Here is a 15,369-nt window from a genome sequence, read left to right as displayed (position 1 = left end):
CTCAGACCATTTTGTTTTATCTAGCTAGGAAATATGATATTTTAGGCTTTTTCCAAACCCTTAAGTGACTTTATTAGCCCCGGTCTCCCCTATCCTTCTTATTAAACTCTTTTTATTTTCTAATCATGATTTAATTTATCATTTAAAATAATATGGATTTAAAACAAGTTAACAAAATACTTTTTTTTCAACAAGAAAAAAAAACAGAGAAGAAGAATCAAGAATGAGCATTGAGAAGAAATTTCTTAAAGTCCGAACAGGTTCTTTCTACTGATGATTCCGTATCAGCTATATATTTATATTATGTGCATATATAAAAGCAATTTTTGGTGGTCAACAAACTCATTTCCAAAAAATTCTTATCTTCTTATTCTCACACATCTTTTCGCCATAAGGTATAAGAAAGACGACGCATAAATCTGCGCTCTCAGTGTATGAGGAAACATTCGTTTGAGCGCGTTAATCCTAAACCATGGGACGTTCTTTGGGGGTTCTATGGCTCCTTTTTATTGCATTAGCCTTTCCTGATGTGGGACAAAGTGTTCCGGATGAAGTAAAAGTAGTTTATAGTTGGGATTATTTTGTGTTTGATGATCTTCCGCATAGTGGTGAGTTGGTTTAAGTGAATGCAGAATGTTTAAAGAAAAGTGGTTTGAATTAATTTATTGGGCTCTTTTTGTGGCACAGAGTATACAAAAGTGGGAGGATATGATTATTACTTGAAAAACTACATTCTGCCATCTGCAATATCCTACCATGCTCCGAGTAAATGTATGTTTATGCCAATCCCACGAAGAGGACCTGGCATTCCAGCTACTATGGTGTACTTCAGCACAAAATACAACACAAAGGCACCGCACCTTCGGGGATTCCCCACGTATGAGGACAACTACCTTCCAGGGTGGTTTGACGTGGACAATCTTGTTGATTCTGAGTACAAGAATAACATTTATCCAGAAGACTTAAGAGTGAAGAGGCAAGCTTTCTTCCGACGTCATGAATATAAGCTTGAGGGAGATGGTGAAGAGGATGATGATGAAACACGGAAGAAGCATCATAACAAGCAACCTGGAGTTGAATACTACAAACCATCAGGGCATGGAAGTCATCACAGCTCCCCTAGTCACAGCCATGGCCATCATGGAGGTAGTTATCACGTATGGCAAGTGTAGGTATTCTTTTTTGATTATCGCATCGAAAGATTTTTTTAAATTTTATTTTTTGTTCTAGACCATTGACTGTAAAACCAACTCCACCTACAACAACAACAACTACAACAACGTATAGTCCTAGACCAACTATTAAGCCCACATATACATACAGGCCGACTTACAAGCCTACTTACAAACCAACGTATAAACCTGACTACGAAACTGAGTATGAAACTGATTATGAACCAGATTATAAACCTTCTTATAAGCCAACTTATAAACCAACATACAAACCTACAACGCAGAAACCAGTTTATAAGCCTCCTTATGAACCGACATATGAAATTCCTGAATATGTACCTTCATACAAACCTACGTATAGACCTACAACTAAACCACCGTACAGCCCCACATACAAACCAACTACAAAACCGCCGTACAGTCCTACATACAAACCTACAACCAAACCACCATACACCCCTTCAACTAAACCACCCTACAGTCCTACACCTAAACCACCCTATGTGCCCCCGAGTAAACCAAAACCAACCCAACCACCACCTCCATCCCGTGATGTTTATCACTTGACCTCAGTTCACTACACCTCCATGGATTTGAAGTGTTCCCGCCTTTATTTCGTGGATTCTGGTCTTCTAATTTATCCAAAAGGAACAGTTGTTATCCGTCGTCCTGTTCTCTGGGCTTTTGGTATCAATGGCTGTGATCAGAGCAGCTTAGATCAAGCTCCAGTGCTGAAAGTCACAATCCCAGATCGTGTTGTAAACTCAGCTCATGGATTGGCAGGCTTCACCGTGGATGTCTACGGAAGCTGCAATGAGTTCGCTGTCTATATGGAGAATTGCGTGGATAACAGCATCATTGTCTACGATAATGTGAAGAGATACTTCTGGTTCTTCAAACATGAAACATTCAATCCAGGAGCTGAAAGACAATACCTCTACGACTACATCCCACCACAGGATCCCTACAATTTGGGCGTTCTGAAGTTAACACTTGGATTGCCAGATGAGAATGGCTACAGGGATGCTTACTACGCACCTGGGTCGAGCTTTGGACTCTTCAAGACTTCAACGACAATCCTGCGAGATAAATCCCTAGCACCGGGTGATCCAAAGTCCCCAGACTTTTACTACATTGGCTACCGTGGTCCCAATGCAGGGGCTATGATGGGTTTTGATAGTCAAACCCAGGTTATCTTCTTCGTTCACATTTTAAACAACAGGCTATGCTGCTGGAATACAAATACACCCCTTATTGAGGACAATGTTGTCACACTTTTTACTGGCTTAAAATACGGAGCTGATTTCCTTATTGATCCCGACAGGAATATCTGGTTTATGATGCTGAATGTTGATACAAAGGCAATTAAGGATGATGTTGAAGTTGTCGAGGATTACTACTACAAAATCTATCGTGTCAATGCTGATAACATTATCAAGGGAACAGCTTGCGATCCAGCTAATGTTTAAACTTTCAATTTTGCTATTTATGCTGAGATTTTTTTATGTAATAAAATAACATTTAAATAAAATGAACGTTTTATTCTGTAAACTGTCTACCTATTCTTTGTCTGTATTGGATGATTAATTAATAGCAAATTTTATTCAAAAGAAATATTTTAAGCTAAAGAAGAAGAGAATAGCAGAAAAGAAGATTGGAATAGAAAATGTTGCATTGAGAATCATAGAGATAAGACACAAAGAAAACTTTCTTGATTGAAACAGGTTCCTTAGCATAATTTTGTGCGTAAGAAGAGGTGTTTTGAGGTCAGTAAACTCATTGATTAATTCTAAAATTTCTCTATTTCGTCTTTTATAAGATAAACTCAGGGACAAACATTAAGGCACGTGTGGTAAATGTTTCCACAATGAATAATCTTTTGGGAAGTCGACTCAACATTTTCTTAGGCCCCTTCTCTTTAAGCCCTTTGAGGTCTTTGAATTAGGACAGGCGTTGGTTAAATAATTAAATTCTTGGCAGCAGTAATCTTGCATTAAAATGGGTTTAACAAGGTTCAAGAGCAGGAATAATTGAAAGAAACATCATTTTAAATCTTCTTTTAACTAATTTTATTAGGCAGAGAAAATTGTCCTACATTATTTCATTTTTATTCACTTGATTTAATTAAATCAACTACGGCGTTTTAGACGTACTTTGGGTCACAAGCAGTACCCTTAATGACGCTATCAATGTTAACGTAGTAGAGCTGATAGAATGGATTGGTAGTCCTGCCTTGGTCGTAGAATGTCAAGCCATTGCCATTGTAGAGCAGGAATCGAAGATTCCTATCACCGTCCATTAGGATGTCTACTCCGAACTCCAAATCACTAAAGAGAGTAACAACATTTCCATCTTCCAGTGGAGCGTTTGTATTCCAGCACTGTAGTGTATTGGAGAGCAAGTGGATGAAGAACAAAACTTGAGTTTCATCGTCAAAGAGCATAATTGATTGACGATCAATTCCTCCGTAGCCAAGGAAAGCAAAGAATGGCGAAGCTGGATCTCCAGGAGCCCAATATTTGTTCCTAATGATCTCCGTTGAGGATTTGAATACACCATAGCTTGATCCTGGAGCATAGTAGAAGTCCTTGTAGAGACTCTTGGTTTGTGCCCCCAAAGAAATACCCATTACACCAAAATTGTATGAATCAATTGGAGGAAGGCCGGAGACAAATGATCTCTCAGCACCTGGTTGGAAAGTGTTGTGCTTGTATGCCCAGAAGTACTTCTTCACATTATCATAGACAACGATGGAGTTATCGTAGCAGTTTGCAATGTAAACTGCAAATTCATCACAACTGCCGTAGATATCAATGGCAGCAGTTGAGAAGCCTGTTGCATCATTGTAAACTGTATTAGGGATGGTTACTTTGAGTACTGGGGGTTGATTTAGAGTTTCCGGAGTACATCCGTAGATGGGGAATGCCCACAGGACAGGACGACGTGTGTAGATGACATTACCAAATTGACGCTGAACACCGTAGTCCACGAAAAACAGACGATTGCATTGATTATCCATGTTGGTGTAGTAAACTGAGACAAAGTGATAGAGGTTGCGGGATGATGCAACTGATGGGGTTTGAACAGGGCTAAAAAGAGTTAAATAATAACAATTATTGGGTTGTTTAGCTTCCAAGGAAGTCATTTACTTACACATAGACTACGCTGGGATTTTTGTTATAGCTTCCATGGCTTTTCCTGCTTTCATCATGAATCTCTTCTTTGTCTGTTTTCACAACAACTTTCCTCTTTTCATCAATAATTTCATCTTCTTCACGTTTTACAGCTTCTTTATCATTTAACTTCTCCTCCACAACTTTCTTGTCCTTAACTTCTTCCTTTCTTGACTCATCTGTAACTTGATCGTCTTTCTTAATCTCTTCTTTAATTTCATCGTCTTTTTTAGGCTCATCCTTGATTTGATCATCTTTTTTGGACTCATCCTTTTCTGGAATATCCTCCTCATCGTCAACATTCAAATTCTTCCCATAGCCTGGATAGATGTTGTGCAGATAATCATCATCCGGAAGGGTATTCACACCAAACCACCCAGGAACGTAGTTATCCTCATACGTGGGGAATCCCCGAAGAACTGGTGAAGATCCTTTGCGGTATTCACTTGTATCCACGTAAGTAACCGTAGCTGGGATACCGGGATTCAATCTCAAAATTGGGAAGAACATACATTGACTCTTGATATGAAGGGAAACAGCAGTGGGGAGGATGTATTTGCTGATGTAGTAATTGTATCCATCAACCTGGGCAAATTCTTTAAAGAAAAATTCACTCAAAATTAGATCACAAAATGATGTTGAAAAAATAATTTTTAAGATCACTTTTTTCACACAGAATTTTCAAACTCACCACTTTGGGGAAGTCCTGAAAATTCAAAAGGACTCCAATTGTAGAGAGCCTTCACTTTTCCCGAAGCTGGAACACTGCTTGCAACTTTGAGGAAGGTAATTGTAATGAAGAGGAGCGCTTTGGCTCCCAAATAACTCCTCATGATGATGGATTTCTTCACACAAGAATCGATCAACTTCGACTGAAAGGGCTAATAGAATTTTTTGATCTTTTATAGAGGAGTGTGAGAAGCACGCTAGAGTAGTGGAGAAATATGAGTTTATTGACCATCTCACGCATATTATTATCAAATGTTTCCAGAATCTTGAATCTTTTGGGCTAGAGAACTTGTTTTTTCTCTATCGTATGTTCAAAATATTAGTATTGCTCACACAGAGCTTAGTAAGTTGGGTAAAACTTTATTTTCTTATAACTTTTGGCATGATTATTGGATAGAATGGATGGAAGATAAATATTTAAGTCATCGCAGGATCTATGGAATGCCCGGAAGAACGTCGGGATGCTTAAAAAATGCTTCAAAGGATTGCTTTTGAGACTGCGGGAATCTTTCTCATCTCTACGAGGAATATCGCTGAAACAGAGAAGAGTAATTTTTATTAATTAATTTATGTTAAAAATGCAAATGATTTATTTTTCAGTTTAATCTGCTATTTCGATCCCGTGGATAATTCTAACCAGCAGTTCTTAAAGGAGCATCATATTGCAGCATTGTTCCCGACAACGACTGAGGGTGAGTACAGCTCATAAAAGTACACCGGGGCTTTGTTTAACGTACATACGCAGTCTGAGTTGCTCTATACATTATTTTTTTTAGGTAAGTTTTTCATTAAAATATCGTGAAGAATGAAAATTATTTAATCAATCATAATTCTGCCTTTAAATCAGTGAAAAAATAGCATAAAAAATCTTATGGTTGTGGGTATACATTATACAAATCCTCAGTATTTAAACACAGATCAAGTTCTAACTAATGAAGGGTAGGTAGGAAGTTAATCTGGAAAATCTTTGAAAAATTCTAAACTCTTAAGAATAATTTGGAACTCAATTTTCTTTGTAAATAAGGATGTGATTCGAAAGATTAGAAGGACTATCAAGGAGAGTTAGGTCCTTTTTGAGGTTTAATCCTTCGTAAAGCTCTCAAAAATAACCTTGGAGAGAAATTCGTTATTTTTTTAATATTAAATTGATTACTACTTCCACGTGAATACGACTAATATTAATCATTTTACTTTCACAACGTCTCTCACTCCTAGAATTCTTTGTGTGGGATTTAATCTGCTTCTCTAATATGCGTTTGATAATTTATATTAATTTAGAATCGCTGTTTTAAGTTTTTTTGTTGCTAAATTATTATCTTATCGTGTTTCTTAATTTTTCGTTTTTGTAAACTATTCTGAATATTTCATCAGTTTTTAGAAATTCTTAAGTTGCGCCAAATCGCAGTAGAAGCTTAAGCTTTAGAATGAAATGGAAAGAATTATGTTCTAACCAAATATTCTGGAATTTATGACTTCTCCGTGAATCTTTAAATTAAAAACTGATCTCCATAACCATTAATTAAATTCTAATCAAGATGAAAAAGTTCTTTCATACCAATGTCTCTTAACTCAATGGAAGTAATAAAACTTATCTATCTATCTATCTATCTATCTAACTTCAAGAGAAAACCAACGAGAATGTGTGACCTTCTGCAAAAGTTCTTCCAATTTTTCTGTTGATCTTTACATTAAAATCTAAATTCTCAGACGATGATTCTCCTCGCATTGAATGCAATTTGTCTGCCCCAAAAACAAGCTCACAAAATAAGAGATAAAATAGAATGTTTATTGGTCTACCCAAAAAAGCCACAACTTGCATGCTTTCAGATTTATTCAAATTCTTCTTCAGCAAACGAATAATTTTAGTGATTCACTTTTCTTATTTTAATCTCCCTGGCTTCTTCTACTTCTTCCTCCTTCAACTCTTCAGTGTGTTCTCTGGCAGTCTCAATGAGATCTTCGGGGATGACTTCTATTTGTTTCTCACTGCCTTCCTCATCCCAATGTTGTGTCAAGTAGTCAATTAGGTGGTTTTTGTAAAAATCTTCATCCTCAATTGGATCATCACCAATATATTGATTTCCTTCGTCGTCGTAGATGGTTTTCGTGAAGCCTGTTGAGTCACAAACAGTCCCTCGAATTGCATCGAGAATGTTGATTCGGTAGATCCACGTTGAATATGAGCGATCTCCTTGAATTGGCGCATTGTTGCATTGCAAGCGTCCATTGCTGATCAACCAGAGATCACCACGGCTATCGATCTACAAAAGGATGAAGAAAAAAAATCATTTTTAGAACAAATCTCTTTGAAGCAGATAAAAGATGTAAATCTTACGCTCAAACTTTTCTGGTTGTTGTTGTCGTGAGTCACAGGAATCGATCCAATATTCTCAGGATGAAGTGACTTCTTAACATTCCAGCATTTAATGGATTTAGACTGAACATTTGCAAAGAAAATCACTCCATACCGATGATCAAAGATTAATGCTGGTGATCGCGAATTGCATCCACGATATCCCACAAATTTGAAATCATGCCTGTTATAGTTCTTCGGTGCGAGACTCTTATTGAGGAGAACTCCTGTTGATGTTGCATAGAGCCCCGAACTTGAGAATGATTGATAGAATACTGTGCTGTAGCCCTGACTCTCACGCCATCCTACTGAAATTGAATCTATTCCATGATGCGCTGTGTAGGATGATCCATCAAATGAGAATTGACTCTCCTGGTTATCAGGCTTAAATGAGTAATGCTGGAAAATCCATGCATCTGCCTTTTGGAAAGAATAAACTCCAATTGTATTGTCCAGGAAGTTCGTGAAGTAAGCTGTGGCTGAATCACATGAAGATCTATCGCGCACATCAACAGTTATACTACCCAATCCTTCGCCAGTTTCAACAATTTCTCTGGGAAATTCAACACGACGGATAAATCGATAATCCCCGAGCCTTTCTCCGAAAGTTAAATCAAAGATCCACAGGGATGGACGGTAGATGACTGATCTCTTGTTTTCATGCCTCACAACACCGGAATCCAGCAGCCAGAGCCTGTCGCACTTATCTATAACCATGGCACTCACAGAAATGAGAGATTTTGTTCTTTGACCTGTAGGAGCACTTGGGCCACTTGGGATGCTTGGGCCACTTGGTCCAATAGGTCCACTTGGGACATTACTTGGCCCCTGACTGGGGTAGGATCCCGTCAGATGATCAGGTCTCTGATTACCCGTCTCAGATATGGGATAATTATTTGAATTTGAAGATCCAGGATAATTCTGTGGCCATTGATTTTGGTGTGTTGGTTGATTCCAATTTCCGGTGTTTATTGGCGGGCTGAATGGTTTGTAGGGTGGTTTATAGGGCTGATTAGGGGAAACGTTTTGTTGATTTGTGGGTGGGAAGAATGGATTAGATTGCCCTGTTTGAGGATATTGTCCAGGTTGATGGCCAGGTGTTGGAAATTGACCGGGGTTTTGTGGTGCAGTTGATGGAAATTGCCCAGGATACTGACCAGTAGGGTATTGTCCTGTTCCAGGATATTGACCGAATTGATTTGAACCGCCCGTTGGATATTGACCAGGTTGATGTGAACCAGTTGATGGATATTGCCCAGGTTGTTGAGGTCCTGTAGCGGGATACTGGCCAGGCTGTTGAGGACGCTGCCCTGGTTGTTGCACATGTCCGGGTGGCTGTGGATACTGTCCTGGTTGTTGAGGTCCTGTTACAGGATAATGACCAGGTTGTTGTGGTCCAGTTGCAGGATATTGTCCTGGTTGCTGAGGGTGCTGTCCTGGGTGTTGTACGTGTCCTGGCTGCTGTGGATAATTTCCAGATTGTTGAGGATACTGCCCAGGTTGTTGAGGGTGCTGCCCTGGTTGTTGTGCATGTTGACCTGGCTGTTGAGGATATTGCCCAGGTTGTTGAGGATGCTGTCCAGGATTCAATCCTGGTTGCTGTGGATAATTTCCAGGTTGTTGTGAATGCTGTCCTGGCTGCTGTGGGTATTGACCAGGCAGCTGAGGATTCTGTACCGGTTGTTGGGGATATTGACCTGGCTGCTGTGAATGCTGCCCTGGCTGCTGTGGATATTGCCCTGGCTGCTGTGGATAATTTCCAGGCTGCTGAGGATTCTGTCCTGGCTGTTGTGGATATTGTCCAGGAACTTGCGGATACTGTCCCGGTTGTTGAGGATATTGCCCAATGTTTTGTACTGGCTGCTGAGCATGCTGTCCTGGTTGCTGCGGATATTGCCCAGGTTGCTGCTGTGGATACCCACCAACAGGAGGAAATTGTCCCGTTGGAGTTTGTGGTGCACTGTGAGAAGCTGATGGACTACCCTGTGCAGCAGATCCTCCAGCTTGATTTCCTTGATTTGATTGAGATGACTGCCCAGCGCTTTGATTTGACTGAGATTGATTTGATTGAGATTGATTCGAATGACTTGAGCTGTTTGATGAATTTGATGATGATGAATTGGATGAAGAAGAAGCACTGGATGAAGCTGAAGTTGAATGTGAAGAAGTTGTGGATGATGTGGCTGAACCGGAAATTGATACTGCATGGGTTCCAGGTCGTGGTAGCCATTTAGTTTCTACATTTGTAGCTTGTACACTCTCACCAAATTCACTTTCAGGCAAACTTCTGGTAAAATGTTGATTTGTTGGATAAATCTGGAAAAAAAAGATGGTGCAATCATGAGATTTTTTAAAGCCAAAAATCACTGCAAAAATGCCAGAAGAGATGGGGTACTTACAGGAATTTCATTGAGCTCATAATTTGGGTAGGGTGTTAATGGTGGACTGGAGCCCGGTCTGTGCTTCTTCACGTCGATAACATTGAGTGTAGCCGGAATTCCTTGGCAATCTCTCTTAATCCCAATGAAGAGGTATCCACGTTCGGGGTAGTAAACTGCACTTGTTGGTAGTAAACTATTTTGATTCACATTTCCATGCGGATTATCGTACCACAAACGTTGCCATTTGTATGCCTCAAGGGCGTAATTTTCTGCATGCGAAAGGGCAGGCAGAATTAGGAACAATAATGTTAAAACGCGGTGGATCTTCATTTGGTGGGAAGCTCCGTACACCTGTGCGGCTCACCGCGATCCCATCGAGCTTTTATACCCCAACTGGTGTGGGCCATAAAGTCGCGATGTGCGAAATAGAATGAGTTCTTTGACTGAATTTGTCCTCCATTCTATTTTACTTCTTGCACGGGAAGATGGGAAGAATATTGGTGGATGCTGGGGAGGTGATGAACTTTTGTGTGTCCCATGTGCCGACGATAAAACTTGTTTTTATTGGAAACCCACATTAATTTTGCACACGATGAGACTCTTTTTGGTATACTTACATGCTGAAGAAATGGGCACCCCGATGGTCTTTAGTATGCCTAAATTGTAGTGAATTGAAAAGGTTTTTTTTTTTAGCATAAGAGTTTAGAGGATTTCGTGGCGATTTTATGTCTTTTTAAATAATTCAGCATTAGGCGTTATACTTTGAAAATATTTTTATTGCAAAAGTTTTATTGCAAAACTCTCTTCTTGTGCATGTTTGAATTTAAATTATTTGATGATTTTGTGAATAAATTACGCGAGAATAGAACAAAAAAATTCTAAATTAGTCAATTCTTTAATATCCTGTGCAGAAGGAAATGAATCAATGCAAATAATGCGGAAAATAAATCAATTTATTGGTTTTCAAATAATAAGAAATTCTTTGACAGACTTTAGGTATTCAGATTAAGATCAAATTCTTGTTGAAAATTGAGCTTTTTCTGTGGCTCAAACTTCAATTTCTTTCGGGGGCTTATAATTTGGATTGCAGCGTGAATATTTGAATACACGTTCCGTATCCACTTTCATAATACGGATCTTCCGGTTTACGAATCTCATCTTCCAAATCTTCTCTTGATCCTCTACTGGTGGATGTCCATTAGCCATTATCCACAGCATTCCCTTGCTATCAACCTAAAAGGGAGAAATGTTCAATAAATTCGGTTAAAATTCAAAATTCTTTTGAGATTCTCACCAAAATATCCGTTCCAAAAGTAAAACGGGCACTAGAGAAGATCACATCCGTATTGTCTGGTTTTAGCTCCATATTTACATTCCAACAGGACACCTGCCTGCTGTCGGATTCAGCAAAGTAGAGGACTTTATGCTCAGGATCGTAGGCTAGGGCAATTGCATCCGTGTACTTTCCACGATCACCGTGAAGCTGAGGATTTAACTGACCATTCTCTGTTTTGAGTTCTTTAGTGTTAACACTGTAGACTTTGGTGCTACTCCCAGCGATATAGTAGGCAGGACGATGCCCCATTTCATCCCTATCACCCAGAGCTATCCCAAAAAGACCAACTTTGTACTTCATTTGTTCCTCTCCCGAGTAGGAGAACGTGGATTCCTTATCAGCTTCAAATGTTTTATCTGTGAATTTCCAAGCTTTCTTTTGTGTCTCATCGTAGACAATTAGAGAGTTATCCTTGAAATTGGTCAGGTAGACAAATGACTCCGTACAGTCTCCTTTCGTGTTAACAACATCAACGGCAAATCCACCAAATTCAACTTGTGAGCTATAGAGATCGTCTGGAATTTCAAATCGATGAATTTCCGGAGTATGATCCTTCTTGAGGTCGTAGGCAATTAGGGTAGGCTTTCCTTTGGGATATTGATCAGCATCACCACCGGTGTATTCCACCTTCCCAATGTCAAGCACCCAAAGACGACGACAATCATCAATGACTGGCTGATACACATTAACAAGATCCTTTTTGCCCTCGCCATTGAATTTTTTGAATTTCTCAAAGCTCGGAGCTCTCTCGACGGGAAATCCGGGATTCATGACCATATTCAGTTCAGCCACAGTGTAGGGAACCTTTGGCTTTCTCCTTGGGATGGCTATGAAGAGCCTATATCCTTCGGGATCAACTGCCAAACCCGTTGGAATGTTGAACTTTGGATTGTAGTCATCTAAAGGAATTATTTAAAAAGAAATAATTTAAAATAAATTCTTCCATTTCTTTAGAATATTCTTACCTGTATCCAATCCATCGAATGTAATATTTCTCAGAGAATATCCTATTTCCACATAAGCTCCGTGGATCCCTTGAAAAAGGACGATGGCAAGGAAAACAAAGAAGAACCTCATAATTGCAATTTCTTCATTAACACTGACTATTCATGCTTCACATGTGATTGCTTTTATAGGTAAATGTTACCTAGAGAGGTAAATTGATCATAAAATAAATATTGAAACAGATTTGCAAACCTTGTTACAAAATCTTAAGCAAATGCAGCGATTAATTGCATAATAACTGGAATTTATTTCATAATTAATTGTCAAGCAATTGTTCAAATTCATTCAAGATTTTGTACGTGAGTTTGAGAAATTATTTACACAGCTTTGATATTTTTTTCTTATTAAAAAAAATATTTTTTAAGAATTTTTACTTATTTGTCTGTTTAGGATTGTTTCTTTAGGATTGTCTATTTAGGATTCTTTTTTTTTAAACTATCATCTTAAATCTAAAAATATCCTTAAAATCATCTTGAGTAATGGTGCTATGCAGGAAAAGAATGTCAAGAGAAAATGATCATGACATTTTTTCCTGACATTTTTTTGTCATTCCCTCTCACTCCCACTAATGTATTTCTGTATCTTTCGTCTTTCTCTGACGCATGCTTCCGACATTTTCATCATTCTTTTCTGTGCACTCAACATGTTTTTCATTTCGTATTTTCTCAGTATTTGGGGATATTTTTCCATGAAAAAGTGAAAATGGGCTTTGCTGAAGTGTTCTCAGTGCCAGGAAAGCCGTGAAAAGTGGAAATTTGTGGTCATTTAGCGGTCAAATATGTGAAAATGCGCGAAGTGAAAAATCAAAACATTCTTTCCCTGACCAATTTTTACGGGATATTTTTCTGTATTTTCACGACACAAATCACTTCCTGCAGGTTTTTTGGACTTTCCCACAGGTCATCTGCAACAAGGAAGGTCTGTGTGGGGGTCAGGGAAATGCTTCCTGGGTGGTGGAATCCCACCTAAACGCGGAAAAAATTGGTCCGGGAGTGAATGTTTTGCTATAGAAACTGCACAGTTTTCACTTATTTGGCCAATAAATACCCCCGATTAACCATTTTTTTAAGCTTTGCTTTAGCATTTTTTTTTAAAACTTGTAATAGATTTAGTAAAAAGACGATAATTACGATCTAAAAAAAATAAGATTTTGTAACACGAAGGGTTTTTTCGAATGCTTCAACTGACCAAGAATCCTTTTCAGATTTACCTCAGTAAATTAAAGAATTCAAATAAATAGACAAAAAATGTTTCTTGTAATTCAATTAATTTATTATTGCCAAATATTTCACAAATTAAATTTTTTTTTATAGAATTCAGAATCAATAATTTCTCCTCCTCATACAACAATAGCTGATTTTGCGTTGATAACCACCTCTCCTGCATCAAAGCCTGGAAAAGCCTCTTTAGGTCTTCTTCTTGGGTTGAAAATTAACTTTTATGCATTCATATCGCAAGCAGTTCCGGCAATTGCTTCCTGTGTGTCCATGATCCTCATTAGACGGTAGCGTGGGAAGTCATATTTGAATTTTTCTGATTTCCTTATAGGCGGAAAGCCGTTAGACATGAACCAGAGGCCGCCCTTGCTATCAACCTGTAAGGAATAGGTCGGTTAAAACGACACAAAAAAAAAGGAAAATTATTTTTAAATCTCACCGAAATGTCCGTTCCAAAGACAAAGCGAGAACTAGTGTAGACTACGTCGGTATTCTTCATCCTCAGTGGCATTTTCTGTGTGTTCCAGCAGGATACTTGCTTTGTGTTGGCCTCAGCAAAGAAGATAACTTTAGTTTTGGGATCGTAAGCTAGGGCAATGGCATCGTTGTACTTCCCGCGGTTTCCAAGAAGCTCCGGATTCAGCTTTCCACCCTTCTGCTTAAGTTCTTTCGTGTTGACGCTGTAGACTTTGATGGCACTTCCGGCTAAGTAGTAAGCTGGACGATTGCCTTCACTGTCTCGATCTCCGAGAGTAATTCCGAAAATTCCGGCTTTGAATTCATATTCCTTTCCGCCGTAATCAAATTTAGTGGGTCGTTCTGCTTTGAAGGTGGGATGAGTTACATTCCACGAATCCTGCTTCTTATGATCGTATATAAAGAGAGCTCCCCTGAGGAAGTTTGTAATGTAGACAAAAGTTTCACTACAATCCCCCTTTGGGTTTGCAACATCAACGGCAAATCCACCGAAATATGTTGGCTTCTCCACTAATCTTGTGGGGAAATAGTATCGAACAACTTCGGGGTAGTTTGGTTGCTTTAGGTCGTACGCAACAATTGCAGGACGATGACTCGGGTAGTCTTTGGCACCTCTTGAGCGATATTCCACGGAACCAATATCAACCACCCAAAGGCGACGACAATCATCAATAACTGGCTGATAGATTGATGTTAGTTCCTTCCCAGTTTTGTGCCCACTGAATTTGTTAAGTAACGGTGAATGTTTTCCCTTAACACCAAGACTATTCTTTGTATCCACTTCCGCCAATGTATACGGAACTCTGGGTAACTTCCTTGGGACAGCTAGGAAGAGTTTTTCACCCTCAGCATCGTAGGCAAAAGCCGTACTGATCATATTATCCGGATTGTAGGATCCTGAAATGTTTTTATTTGAACATTAAAGTAATTTAGTTTCAAAAGAAAATTAATTTCGGTTACCTGGTGTAACATTATTGTAGAGCAATTGCTTCCATTTATATCCTTGAGTATCCGCTCCAAGGGTCCCTTGGAAGAGGACGAGCGTAAAAATTGAGAAAAACACTTTCATTGCTGCTGCTTCAATTCAACTGATTCTCAGTGAGGTAGAAAGATTGCTTTTATAGGGTTTGTATTTCATCGAAGAAAAAATTAAAAAAAAAAGATCTAGCCGATCTAGCAAATATTGAGCAAAGCCAGAAAGGCAAATAATAAAATTTTATAAATGAAACAATGCATGTTTTAATTTTTTATTTATATAATTTTTTAAACAATATTTTAAAAGAATTTTTGAAAAAAAAAACAGTTTTAAAAAGTTAGAGATTGAAGTCACTTTGGAGTGCTTTTAGCATGATACGTGATCACATAAAATTTTCAAAAATAAAGAAAATTAATTCTTTTATTAAAATAAATTACCAATTAATAAAAGTTACAGTAGAGGACAGTGGATGTTACTCTCGCGCATTATTTTTTTAAAATTATTCTTAGATGTGGAACTCTAATGTATTAATCTAATAATTTTTTTTTAA

At 38.4% G+C, this 15,369-nt stretch overlaps 5 protein-coding genes across 5 annotated transcripts; 1 reads left to right on the top strand and 4 right to left on the bottom strand.

Annotated features, from left to right (window-relative positions):
* The first annotated feature begins 421 nt into the window (after positions 1 to 421).
* LOC129788093 (uncharacterized) lies at positions 422 to 2,723 on the top strand. Its single transcript, XM_055824102.1, has 3 exons — positions 422 to 608; positions 688 to 1,168; positions 1,231 to 2,723. The coding sequence occupies exons 1-3, from the start codon at positions 473 to 475 to the stop codon at positions 2,639 to 2,641; spliced, it is 2,028 nt and encodes a 675-aa protein (XP_055680077.1). The 5' UTR covers positions 422 to 472; the 3' UTR covers positions 2,642 to 2,723.
* Positions 2,724 to 3,217: 494 nt separating this feature from the next.
* Positions 3,218 to 5,217, bottom strand: LOC129788097 (L-dopachrome tautomerase yellow-f2-like). The gene is made up of 3 exons (XM_055824107.1): positions 5,037 to 5,217; positions 4,326 to 4,941; positions 3,218 to 4,261 (listed from the first exon to the last, which is right to left on the bottom strand). The coding sequence occupies exons 1-3, from the start codon at positions 5,176 to 5,178 to the stop codon at positions 3,316 to 3,318; spliced, it is 1,704 nt and encodes a 567-aa protein (XP_055680082.1). The 5' UTR covers positions 5,179 to 5,217; the 3' UTR covers positions 3,218 to 3,315.
* A 1,622-nt stretch (positions 5,218 to 6,839) lies between these two features.
* Positions 6,840 to 10,159, bottom strand: LOC129788087 (uncharacterized). The gene is made up of 3 exons (XM_055824093.1): positions 9,827 to 10,159; positions 7,410 to 9,743; positions 6,840 to 7,335 (listed from the first exon to the last, which is right to left on the bottom strand). Exons 1-3 carry the CDS (start codon positions 10,136 to 10,138, stop codon positions 6,937 to 6,939), a joined length of 3,045 nt encoding a protein of 1,014 aa, XP_055680068.1. The 5' UTR covers positions 10,139 to 10,159; the 3' UTR covers positions 6,840 to 6,936.
* Positions 10,160 to 10,740: 581 nt separating this feature from the next.
* On the bottom strand, positions 10,741 to 12,275 carry LOC129788124 (L-dopachrome tautomerase yellow-f2-like). Its single transcript, XM_055824143.1, has 3 exons — positions 12,110 to 12,275; positions 11,103 to 12,043; positions 10,741 to 11,041 (listed from the first exon to the last, which is right to left on the bottom strand). The coding sequence occupies exons 1-3, from the start codon at positions 12,219 to 12,221 to the stop codon at positions 10,856 to 10,858; spliced, it is 1,239 nt and encodes a 412-aa protein (XP_055680118.1). The 5' UTR covers positions 12,222 to 12,275; the 3' UTR covers positions 10,741 to 10,855.
* Positions 12,276 to 13,399: 1,124 nt separating this feature from the next.
* On the bottom strand, positions 13,400 to 14,938 carry LOC129788127 (L-dopachrome tautomerase yellow-f-like). The gene is made up of 3 exons (XM_055824148.1): positions 14,804 to 14,938; positions 13,806 to 14,740; positions 13,400 to 13,743 (listed from the first exon to the last, which is right to left on the bottom strand). Exons 1-3 carry the CDS (start codon positions 14,910 to 14,912, stop codon positions 13,588 to 13,590), a joined length of 1,200 nt encoding a protein of 399 aa, XP_055680123.1. The 5' UTR covers positions 14,913 to 14,938; the 3' UTR covers positions 13,400 to 13,587.
* Between the last annotated feature and the right edge of the window lie 431 nt (positions 14,939 to 15,369).

This window comes from Lutzomyia longipalpis, chromosome 1 (genome assembly GCF_024334085.1).
Source record: "Lutzomyia longipalpis isolate SR_M1_2022 chromosome 1, ASM2433408v1".
Taxonomy (NCBI): Eukaryota; Metazoa; Arthropoda; class Insecta; order Diptera; family Psychodidae; genus Lutzomyia; species Lutzomyia longipalpis.
Note: the sequence above shows the minus strand (reverse complement) of the source record. Positions and strands in the feature narration are given on the sequence as shown.